Source organism: Pollachius pollachius, assembly GCF_949987615.1.
Source record: "Pollachius pollachius genome assembly, chromosome: 13".
NCBI lineage: Eukaryota > Metazoa > Chordata > Actinopteri > Gadiformes > Gadidae > Pollachius > Pollachius pollachius.
The window spans coordinates 3900254-3912424 of record NC_136946.1 but is presented as its reverse complement, the minus strand read 5'-3'; the positions used below and the strand labels follow the sequence as shown (position 1 = coordinate 3912424).

Genomic DNA, 12171 nt, shown 5'->3' with positions numbered 1-12171 from the left:
CAGTTTATTTTTTAGGAGCCCCCTGATGTCTAGACCGCCCATTGACCCAAGAATGAATAAATAAAACGAGGGGGAAACTGTTGTGGATTAACGTACAGAGGTTGTACAAAGTCACTCAAATCATTCACTCCCTCCACCCTCGGCTGTAGCCTACATTCCTCAGCCCTTGGCCACATACTCTCACTCTGCAAACTGGTTGGTTTGTGTAAAAATAAATATGTTTCCGTACAGCGAGTGACAGCCCTGAAATGCTTTGTCGTTTCTGAAATGGATGACGACGGAGTTTCGAAAGAAAATCGTGAGATGATCAGCGAGCAGCATTCAAGCGATGGAGCCCGGGAAACGATTAAAACAACATGCGACCCTGAACACGAGACAGAGACCAGCTGTAGCCACCAAGGAGGGTGCGCTGTGCCAGTAATTAAATCGAAAGTCTTTGCCGTAAGCGTCTGTCTCTCTCCAAGGCCCAGACGGGGAACGCATTGCCGCATTAGTGTTACACAACGCGGTAAACACAAGCGCGGTATTCACGGTAACATACTGTAAACCGAGGAGAACGCCAAAGCCTCACAGGCCTGGCAGTGGTTCTGTGACACTCTTCCATTGATATCCAGCCTGCGCCGTGGAAAAGGGTTTGGATGTGAGGGATGATTGATTGTATTTTCTGATGAAACACTCCATGTTTTTATCGCAACTCTCTGAAGCAACATCCCCCTTGACAAAAGACACAAAAGAACAGAAAATCAATCAAAAATATAACTCTGAGAATAAGACACACAAGAGCACAATGATGATGATGATGATGAGTAGGACGGTGATGATGATGACGACGACGGTGGTTTGGCAGGAGATGCTATTCTCTGACGGCCGTGTTCCATTTACCGAGGGAGTCGCTTTCTTTGACTGCTATCTATTCAAGGACGAGGTCGCTGGCTATTCCGTTCTTTGTCACTTTGGGGTTTTCTTTGTCCCTTCGGTGCGGAGGTGAGGCGGGGGGGTGGGTCAGGCCAATCGTGGTCCCTGGACGCTACGCTAATGTGAACGCTGGCCATTACCTGGGAGGCGGGGGGGGGGGGGGGGGGGGGGGTCAGGGTCAATCCTGATGGGCAGGACTGCCGTCGGGGGACAACTGTACATGGAAGGCTGTGAATGGAGAGGGGCTTGGAGGAGGGATCAGAGGAGGGCTCCTCCACAAGGCCGGCGTTTTGATGGCGTCTCGGGGTCGTTGCGTCTGAAGCACACCCACCCGTCCGCTGACGATGAGTATGTTGTCGTGTTGGCCGCGGCCTCCATCGTGGTGTTTGCATGCCCACTTTGAAGCACGGCATTAGAAAAGGGGTCGAGGGAAACACGTTTCGAAAGTTTGCTTCAAAAGCGCTCCACAATCAGAGGGAAACACGTCTAACGAGACGAGATGTCTTCTGGGTAAAAAAAAACAACAAAATACCCATTTCACCTCGTGAGCGCCGAATACATGTCCAGACGGAATATAGAAACCCAAAACAAAATATCACCGGGTTGTCGGATTATCCGCTGAGCAAAACAAAACAAAATAGGTAATTTCTTCAAGAAAACACTGAATTGCTCTGAAAGAAGGTCTGCGGCGAACCGAAAGTGCAACGTTCAATTTCAAGGCGACGCCTGATATAAATGTTTCAGAATATGGCACTGATGCGTCCTACATTAAAGTCTCTCCTGTGGAACGGCCCCGAGGCTCTGAAGAGCTGTTATGTTCCTCTATTTACCGTCTCCCCCCTTCTTCTTCCCCGCCCTCCTCTCCCTCTCCTCCCCTCCTCTCTCCCCCTTTTCTCTCTCTCCCACCTCTCCCCTCCTCTCCCCGCCTAACCCCCCCCCCCCCCGGCTCTGAGGACCATCGCGGGGACTAAAGTTTTGGGTGTGAAAATAAAACGTTCCGCTCCATTTGGTCATGAGATGTTCCTGCTCGCTCGTTTGAACGGCGGGGGAAATGTCTCTCCGCATGGCTGAGCGTTCAATCAAGTTCTCAGAGCGACGGCGGGCGATCGAAGCGGACGGACATGGGGTGTGGGGGGCAAGGGGGGGTGTTTGAAGGATGCAATAAGAAGCGGTGAGAATCCACTGTGGCGAGAAAAAAATAGAGGGCGGGGTGGGGGAAAGAAAAGGACCAAATGTTTTTCTATCCTATCTGGCCGACGGAACGCTGGCGGATGCCTGCATGGGCCCAGGGAGGGAGGGGGAGGGCGGAGGGAGGAGGAGGCAAGGGGGGGGGGCCATGGACCCTGAACGCATCTGATGGCTGAACACGGGAACCCGCCAGAGCTGACGGTTGCTCTGCGCCGCGGACCCCCTCGGAACGCCACTGGGACCGCCACCACCACCTACTTTGGTCCCTACGGCCAAGAAGCCCCCCCAAACCAAACCGAAACCGCCATCAGACATGGATGCACACTCCTGAACCCTGCGTGGGAGGGGCTTCAGGGCCACATCATAATAATACAAATAATAATGATAACAACAACAACAAAAACAACAGAATGCTGTTTGGCATCGAGATCGAAATCAACAAGGATTTGTTTGTCGGTTAAAGCAGTGAGCCGTGAGTCCAGATCCAAGCCCTGATGGAGGCCGTTGTGTTGGACTTTGGTGCTGTGTGTGTGTGTGTGTGTGCGTGGTTGTGTGTGTGTGTGTCTGTGTGTGTGGTTGTGTACGTGTGTGTGTGTGTGTGTGAGTGAGAGCGAGAACGGTCGTCAGGTTGGATACGGTTGCCTGGCTGCGATCAGCCACCTCCTCTCTGCATCCGAGCAGGGAAACTGAGAGCATCCATCTTTGTTCTGTTTGTTGCGTTGAGACCCTCACAAGAAAAACGCAACAAAATGGCCCCCAGGACTCTGGTCGTCAGTGTGTGTGTGTGTGGGACACACAGTTCTGTTTGGCATCTCTATTGGTCTGTATGTGCGTCCATCTTGGATCTGTGTGTGTGTGTGTGTAACTTCCATTCAGACGCCGTCTACTTCCTGTCTTTCTTCCCGCCCAGGGTTCTGGGGGTTGGTCCCGGGTCGCCGTGACGACGCTCCGGACATTGCTCCGCCTTCTAACCGGAAGACGTCTTTCACTCGTCATCAGCAGACCCCGCCTCCTCGTCCTAAGCCCCGCCCTCCTCCTTAACGTCGCTCTCCCTCCGGCTCGAGGAGGGGGCGAGCGAAACCCTCCCCCTTGTCCTGGGCGGGCTCCGCCCCCGGGGGGCATGGCTCCGGTCAGAGCCTCTCGATGTCCTTGTACTTCTTGCGGAGGATGGACACCTGGTCCTTGAAGAGGACGGGGTCCAGACGCATCTGAGAGTGCAGAAGGGGCATGGAGCCGAACCACGAGGAGAACTTGTTCATGCAGGTCTGACGCTGGGCAAAGTGGTCCGGGTCGGCCCAGCGAGAGGCCCGCGACGACTGGGGGGAGAGGAGAACAGTGATGTTAATGTTTACATTATATTCAGTGCGTCTTTAGTGGCGATAGTTAGTGCCTTTTACACTAACTATCGCCAGGTTAAACCATTCCCCGTGTACAACAAAGATAGCTGGCATAAGATGCTACACAATGCTGCGTACTATTTTTCAGTGCCAGGACGTACAACATACAGTAAGTGGGTAAAAGGGGTTTTGGGGGGTGATGTAAGACCTTGTGTATCGAAGGACGCCTTGACACTAGCTAGTGACATCACAGATCATCAATACATCGGCCTGCCAGTTGGTACGGCCCACTGGGTAAACTTGGTTATACACAAGGCAGACACTTCCACTTGTGATAAGAATAAGGTGGGGTTTAGAACCGACATTATTTATGTGGACACCTTTTGACCCAAGTGCTGTTTACATGACCTAAAAACATGGCAGGGTAATTAGCCACAGACTATGTCTTAAAGACACGGATCCGTAAAAATCTCAAACTCTTACGATTTTGTCCCCCCCCGGGGGGGGGACAACCGGTCCCCGCCGGTGCTCAGCACTCACCTGTCCCATCATGGTCTCCTTGTACTGCTTCTTCTGGGTCACCTTGATGGGCGGCAGCTTTGTTACCGCGGAGACCAGGAAGTTCATCAGGATGTCCTCGCAGTTGGCCAGCTGGTCCACCATGCCCTTCAGGCTGCTGGGCAGGAAGTGGGTGTACAGGAAGTGGTAATACCTAGGGGGAGGGAGAGTAGGGGCTAAGGATAGTGTACTGGGCAAGGGTCACGGGTTCGATTCCCCGATGACTACAATCTGCCAGGTGTAGAACGGGGGTGAGGGTAGTGTCGTTGGAAAGGTGTTGCTGGTTAGATTCCCACGGTTTACATTCTACCAGGTGTGGAATGGGGTTGAGACTAGTGTAGTGGGATAGGGGTTACGGGTCGATCCCCGATGTTCACAGTCTACCAGTTGTAGAAGGGGGTAAGGTTACGGGTTTGATACCTAGGGTTTACGTTCTACCAGTAGCAGAACCAGTAGGCCTCCTTTAGGGGGATGGCCCCTCACTGTTACCACGTCCTGAACGCTGTAAATTGGATCATCCTTCGCTCTTTCTCGTGAACGAGTGAACAGGTGTCAGGAGATGTTTTTGGGCTTCTTTGGTTGCGGGATACTTTACTCGTTATTTAAAGGATGTACAATTGCTCCGACTTGAAGACAACCGATGTCATGGCACAATTCGAGGTAGGAGTGGTAAAAGTTTGTAAATGTTGGCCTGCTTTTGGCTGGTGGTAAGAATTTAACTTTTATTCTTCAAAGTTAGGGTTAGTTTTTGTCAATGTCAAAGGGTCAATGTTTACTCCTCAGCATGTTGTTGGATCACTAATTATCAAATTAACTTATTAACATTTTGTGTTGTTCTGGTTCCATTGATTACATTTATACTGTTGTGTTCTATTTTCAAACCCTTGCTGCTTGTTTAAAAGCAATTTTCCTGAAACGGTTGGACATTTTCTCCCCGCTATGAAAACAGTGGTTTCCGAGTTTGTCTTGAACGCACCATTAGCACACATCCATGCGCATTCTCTCAGTCAAACAAGTAAGCCGGGAAGGAACCCAATCGAATGCACACAAAGACAATCCTAAAAGGCTTCCCCACTGAACGTATACCCAGGCATCCGTGTGTAAAGACAGCTGTTAGTTCGCTCCGGATCGCGTCGACAGCCCCAGTTCAGTTCATTGAGCCGACTCCCTGATCGCTCAGACTCCCCCAGGGAGGAAGCGGCGGGGGGAAGGCGACGGCCGGGATCCGAGTGATGGGTTTACCCGGGCCTAATGGACCACGGTGCCGGGCCCTCTGCTGTCGACGCGCGAACCTCAACCGACAAGTACAGACCGAGACGCACCCCCACCCCAACCCCACGCAATGGGGAGTTTGACATTGTCGGATGAAATATCCCCAAAGTCAGAGAGAGTGCCGGGAAGGCCGAGAAGATCCGAGATCAGACCAGAACTGACTAGAACAGGGTCTTCTCGTACCCGCTGGTACCAGTCTGTGCCAGAAGGGGTCCTGGGTAGGGGGCTCTGTACCTGTGGTAGATGGCGGCTCCGGTCAGCACCATGGAGTAGTCGTTGGTCCACTTGGAGGTGTAACCCCAGCGCTCCTTGCTGCCGTCCCAGAAGTGGCTCCGGGCCGGGTAGCCCACGATCCGCTCCGGGAAGCTCTGCCACACCGTGAAGGCAAAGTCCACCTGGGGGGGAACCAGGTTTACCACAGGGTTTAGACACACGCTCAGCCACACCGTGAAGACAAAGTCCACCTGGGGGGGAACCAGGTTTACCACAGGGTTTAGACACACGCTCAGCCACACCGTGAAGACAAAGTCCACCTGGGGGGGGGGGAACCAGGTTTACCACAGGGTTTAGACACACGCTCAGCCACACCGTGAAGGCAAAGTCCACCTGGGGGGAGGGGGAACCAGGTTTACCACAGGCACACAGACATAGTCTACCTGGAGGTGGGAGACAGGTTTCAGACACAGACATAGTCTACCTGGGCAGGGGGGGACAGGTTTCAGACACAGACATAGTCTACCTGGTTGGGGGGGTAACCAGGTTTACCGCAGGGTTTAGACACACACACAGCCACACCTGGGGGGGGTGAGGGTTCAGACACACAAAGAGCCAGTGTAGCCCCAGACACAAAGCCGAAGAATGGTTGGCTAGATTTGTGTGATTGATATGAAATTCATGTTTGGTTATTTCGCCCTGGTTTCATTTCAATTCAATTCAATTCAATGTTATTTGTGTAGCTCTAAATCAAAGGTACAGACTAAAAGGGCTTAAGAGGCCATATCCTTTTAAAGTATTGAAAGAAGACACTTTGTGCTTGCAAAAAACATTAAAACTTAAATTAGTTTTAGACGCTGTTTGTTTTTACTTGTTATTTATCAAAGGAACTTGACGAACAAGACAAAGAAGGAAAAATCTCAAGCAAACTTTTAAAATAACAGAAATAACTCAAATGCTGAATAGTATCTTATTCAAATATCAACACAGAAACTCCAACTCCATTGAGCGGACGACAGGAACATAAACCCATGACATCAAGGTGAGGTCATGGCTATCACAAGAGTGAAATCAGCTCTAAGTAGTCCACCACTGGGGAACTTCCTCAGGTTCCACCGGGCCGGAGAGGAAACCAGATAAGGAGTGAAAACAAGGCAACGCCACACTCTCTACTCCACCAACGGCCGGTACAAAACGCTTTTCTTATCAGCCGGCCTGGTCCACATGGGAGCCACTTCTGCTCTCTGATCAAAGAGCACTCCCGTAATTAGCTCAAAAAGAAAGCAAATTATAAAACCCACTTCAAAAAGCCCTCACGTGTGGCTGAGAACTGTGTTCGAGCTCACCAGCCCGCCCCCCCCCCAACTAAAACACCCTCCCTGTAGGAGCTCTGTTAGTAGTAGTCGGAATTATTCTAAAATCCAGACCACAGGATTTAATTAACTTGGTATCTCGCGAACACATCTTGTTTCTGTTATTTTGTGTGGTTGTGATTGTGGTATCGGTTTGTGTGGTCAAGCTTCAGGGGCCACTTCCCTGAGGCCCCCCTGCCGACGTACCCACCACACCCAGAGCAACAGTTAAATAGTTATGATGTTGATAGGAAGGATTGTATTTATAATGGGAGCTTACACCAACGATAGCAAAACAGCGCCTAAGCAAGGCCGGCCATTTCTATTTAATTTCTATTTAAGTGAGAGAGTGAGAGAGAGAGAGAGTCGGGAGGGACGGACAAGATGTGATTAGAGAAACAGAAATAGAAGTGAGAGATGAAGAGGGAAGGAGAGGCAGAGTGGACGGAGAACGGGGAAAGAGGGGAGGGGAGATGGATGAGATTGTGAGACGGCGAGAGAGAGCGAAGGGTGAGAGAAGCCGGGTTTAAAAGTGCTAAGGAAGTGGAAGTTACAGTTGTTAAGGCATGGAAGTGGAGAGAGAGAGAGAGAGAAAGAGAGAGTGGGAGAGAGAGAGAGCGGGAGACAGAGAGAGAGAGAGAGAGCGGGAGACAGTAGGGCGGACAAGAGATAAGTGCTTAACACCAGGGAGAGAGAGTGAGGGGGAGGTAGAGATAAAGAATGGGGTGAAAATGCGATCAGGGAATCGCATTTGGGACACGAAGACAGTTTGGTGTTTTCTCTGAGGGCCCCGCTGAGGAAGATGAAGCGAGGACGAGAGAGAGAGAGAGAGAGAGAGAGAGACAAAGAGAGTGAGCCAAAAAGGAAGAGAGAGAGAGAGAGAGCGATACAAAAAGGAAGAGAGAGAGAGTGTCGCATTGCTACACAACCCGCTAAAAGCACTCTGGATTGACGTCATCATAAGTGGCTTTGGGAAAGGAAAGAAAAGGAAAGGGGCAAGATAAGGAGGTAAGGAGGTAAGGAAAGGCCACATCAACTCTGTGGCTGTGGTCATATCTGAGAAATGTCAGATGCTGCCCACGTGCTACTCGTTCCACTGATATGTTCCGTGCAAATTCGATTTTCGATTGAAGAATCGTAGGCGACTTTACATCCCATTGGATTCTATTCGATTCTATGTGTTGTGCTGTAGTCAGGTGACTCTGGTGGACTTGTGTTCCATGTGTTGCGTTGTGTATTTGTTGTGTTTTAGGTGTGTTGTGTTGTGGGTTAGGCACCTCGGTGGTGGACTTGTGTTCCGTGTGTTGTGTGTTTGTTGCAGGTGTGCTGTGCTGTGTGTATGTTGTGTTGTGGTTGTGTTGTTTGTTTGCTGTGTTCTAGATGTGTTGTGTCTTTGTTGTGTTCTAGATGTGTTGCGTTGTAGGTATGTTGTGTTGTAGTTGTGTTGTGTGTTTGCTGTGTTCTAGATGTGGTGTGTTGTGGGTGTGTTGTGTTGAGTTGCAGGTGTGTTGTGTTGCAGGTGTGTTGTGCTGTGTGTGTGTTGTGTTGTGGTTGTGTTGTGTGTTTGCTGTGTTCTAGATGTGGTGTGTTGTGGGCGTGTTGTGTTGTGCGTCAGGTACCTCGGTGGTAGACAGCACGGTGTCCTCGTCCAGGCTGAGCACGGCGTCAGTCACGATGGTGTCGTAGGGCAGGAACCGGCTGCTCATCACCTGCAGGAGGCGACGGAGAGCAGGGGCACCAGAGAGTTACATTGAGGCCGTTTAGCAGACACTTTTATCCAACGAGAGTTACAATAAGTACAGTTGTCAGAAGAAAGAGAAACAACTACATATCGCTGTCGGTACAGTAAGGATGTTCATGGAACCAAGTGCCAAGCACTAACAATCGCTAGGTTAACCAATTCCTCGTATACAACAACGATAGCTACATACAATAAGTTCAAAAGAAGTTAACACCCAGATGTTTCCGTGCAGTGAATTGTGCGGGGCGTTTTCAGCAGACTGTGAGTTTAAAGTAAGGTGTGGGGGATATTCTAAGAAGTCCAAAGTGACAACGCCGCGAGAGACACTAAGGTAAGATGACGTGGACAGTGAAGTCGACACGCTGCCATGAAAACAGAGGGCGGAAACAATTACCAGCAATGTTGTTTTTTTTACCAAACGTTAAAATAAACCAACCGACAAAAGAAGCTGCCATTTTGTTGGATTATATATAATCATTTTCCTCCCAACAGATGTAGTCACGTTCTAATGCCACGGTGATTGCTCTCAAACTTCTTTGGCTCGGTTTTCAATTACAGAGATAAGCAACGACATAAAGACGACAAAGACAGAGAGACAGAAAGAGAGAGAGAGAGAGGTAGAAAGAGAGAGCGTGAGCGTGAGTGTGAGAGCGAGAGAGAGAGAGATAGAGAGAAAGAGAGAGTAAGAGAAAGAGAGAGAGAGAGATGAGTCCATGACAAAACATACCATTAAAAGCAGGGTATTAGCTGTTAGCCGCATGCTAAATTTCATTCCTTTCCTATTACATTAAGGTCCTGAGTGCTGTTCCACTGCCTCCAACGCTAACAGAGCGCTAATCCATGCTAGCATGAGCTAAAGTGAGTTTCCATTGCACTCTCATTATAGTCCTCTCTGCCCTTTAAACCAATAAACACACACACACACACACACACACACACACACACACACACACACACACACACACACACACACACACACACAGACACACACACACACACACACACACACACACACACACACCCCAACACACACATACACATACACACACACACACACACACACACACACACACACACACACACACACAAAGACAGACAGACACACACACACACACACACACACACACACACACACACACACACACACATACACACACAAAGACAGACAGACACACATACACACAGGAAACAAGCCGGAGTGACACAGAATTACTCTATTTTCCGTTGGTGGAGCAAAGCGCAGACATTCCCTCGACATAACGTCTCAGACGCCCTTCATGTGGAGTTAGCGGAGACAGAAACCCTCTTCGGATGTACATTCGATGCACTGACGTCCCTCCCTGGCCCTGTAATACACCTCCTCCACCCGACGGCTTGACTTATCCAAGGACACGGCTGTTGTAGTTCTGTCACAGTGATCTCCCCGTACCACCGGCCCGTCGTGGGATGATGAATTATATATGAGCTGTATTCGAAACCTCATCATGCACAGAACTCACAATACAATCGGCTTCTTCTGGGATGTTTACGACATAAATAATACATATCTAACACAAATACAGGATTTCTTGTGTTTTGTGTTTCGGTCAGATGACTGGAACTGTGTGTGTGCGTGTTTGTGTGTGTGTGTGTGTCTGTGCGCACATGTGTGTGCATGTTTGTGTGTGTGCGTGTGTGTGTGTGTGTGTGTGCGTGTTTGAATGTGTGCATGTGTGTTTGTCTTCCCTTTTTTAAATACACTGTAATAATTGGTTGATTTTGCAGACTCCATCAACAGACTACAGTTATAGATTAACAGGAACATCAAAACAATTCATAAGCTCAAAGCTGTAAGACGGAGTCATGGTGTCTGTGTTCCTCCTCTCTGGGCTCAAGGTTCTCAGGGTTTTGATTGGTGGATTGGTTTCCTTGTTCCTCTGAGAGTCATTCATGCCGTTAATAAGATAAACATCAACCCATCTACAAGGGGGAGAGAAGGAGGAGAGAGAGGCAGAGTGTGACGTGGAGAGGAGGGAGAGAAAGGAGAAGAAAGAGTGTAAGGGAGTGTGGAGCAGAGAGAAAGGGAGGCAGAGTGAAGTGGAGCGAGAGAGTGAGAAGGGGGTGAGAAAGAGGCAAGGTGAAAGCAAGAGAGTCAGAGAGAGAGAGAAGCAGCGAGAGAGGTAGAATGAAATTAAGAGTGAGAGGGAGAGGGAAAGAGGCAGAGAGAGAGAGAGAGAGGCAGAGAAAGAGAGCGAGAGAGCCACAGAGAGAGAAGGAAAAGGAAAATACAGTAGAAGGAATCTCTGTAAAAGCATAGTTTTCAACACCACAGTAAATAACCAGATCTCCACAAACACAACAAACCACAGGCACGCAAACACACACACACACACACACACACACACACACACACACACACACACACACACACACACACACACACACACACACACACACCGAGGTGGTTCGATCCACTTCAACAGACCCGTCTCTGATCTCAAACCCTCCGCTATGATTGACAGGTTGTGGGGAGGAAAAAAACAACTCCAGACCAACCACAAGCCCCGCCCACTAGCGTGTGACTGGCGTTCATGAGAAAAACCACTTGCTGTGATTGACAGGTTAAGTGGACTGTCATGCGGGGAGAGTGAGCAGAAACACAGTCTAGACACAAACGGCTTCTGATCGTGGACTGCTTCCATTCATCTCTGACCTTGGGTTACCGCAGACAGAAGGACAGACAGCCAGAAATATATAGGTAGATTAATTGACAGGTATGTATACTGTAGACAAACAGAGAAAGATAGACAGAAAGAGAGACAGACAGACAGACAGACAGACAGACAGACAGACAGACAGACAGATAGACATTTAGAAAGACAGACAAAGACAGATAGATAGATAGGTAGATAGATAGATAGGTAGATAGATAGACAGACAGACATTTAGACGGACAGATATATATAGATAAATGAATTAACAGGTATATATAGATAAATAGTGATAGAGAGATAGATAGTTAGAGAAAGATAGATATGTAGTAGACAAACAGACAGAAAGATAGATAAAAAGACAGACAGACAGACAGTCAGTAACACAGACAGACATATAATGCCATTGCCACGCTCTACTTGTTAAGTCAGACAGGACCTGGATATCCTAACAGGATTAATAAAGTTCCATCTTATCTTATATCTTAACCGCAGACATTAGTAATAGTTTTGTTGAGGAATTTGCCTGGGGGTGGTTGAGTTAACAGTTAAAGTAATGGGTGAGGTGTTCTTCATGCTAGTTGTCATTAGGATCAATGAAGGGTCAGGGTTAAGGTCAGGTTAGGGAGCTAGCGTCACAAACATCTGCGTAGCTTCACCAAATCAAACAGGACTCTGGTGACCTCTGACCTCTCCGAAGGCGCCGCAACGGGAGGGTTGAGACCAACATGAGGGCTGCCGTCACAACAGGGCGGGATTAACCCGGCTCAACCGGCACTTCCTGTCAATCACGTGTGGGTGGAAAACCGCTGCCTCGGAAAGATGCGGACGGTCATTCTCAGGTCGGTTTGGCAGCAGTCCGGGTTCAACCAATCAGCATCTACCGTTGTGTGCTCATTATTTTG

At 49.2% G+C, this 12171-nt stretch overlaps 1 protein-coding gene across 1 annotated transcript in view; it reads right to left on the bottom strand.

Annotated features, from left to right (window-relative positions):
* Positions 1 to 1871: 1871 nt before the first annotated feature.
* Positions 1872 to 12171, bottom strand: part of LOC307085091 (exostosin-1b-like) — a gene marked incomplete at its 5' end in the record, with an annotated part of 412390 nt that continues 402090 nt past the window's right edge. The window contains 4 exons of the mRNA XM_079749761.1: positions 1872 to 3419; positions 3981 to 4152; positions 5505 to 5665; positions 8455 to 8544. Coding sequence (XP_079605887.1) covers positions 3234 to 3419; positions 3981 to 4152; positions 5505 to 5665; positions 8455 to 8544 — 609 coding nt within the window. The 3' untranslated portion in view covers positions 1872 to 3233. The remainder of the gene's footprint in view (positions 3420 to 3980; positions 4153 to 5504; positions 5666 to 8454; positions 8545 to 12171) is intronic.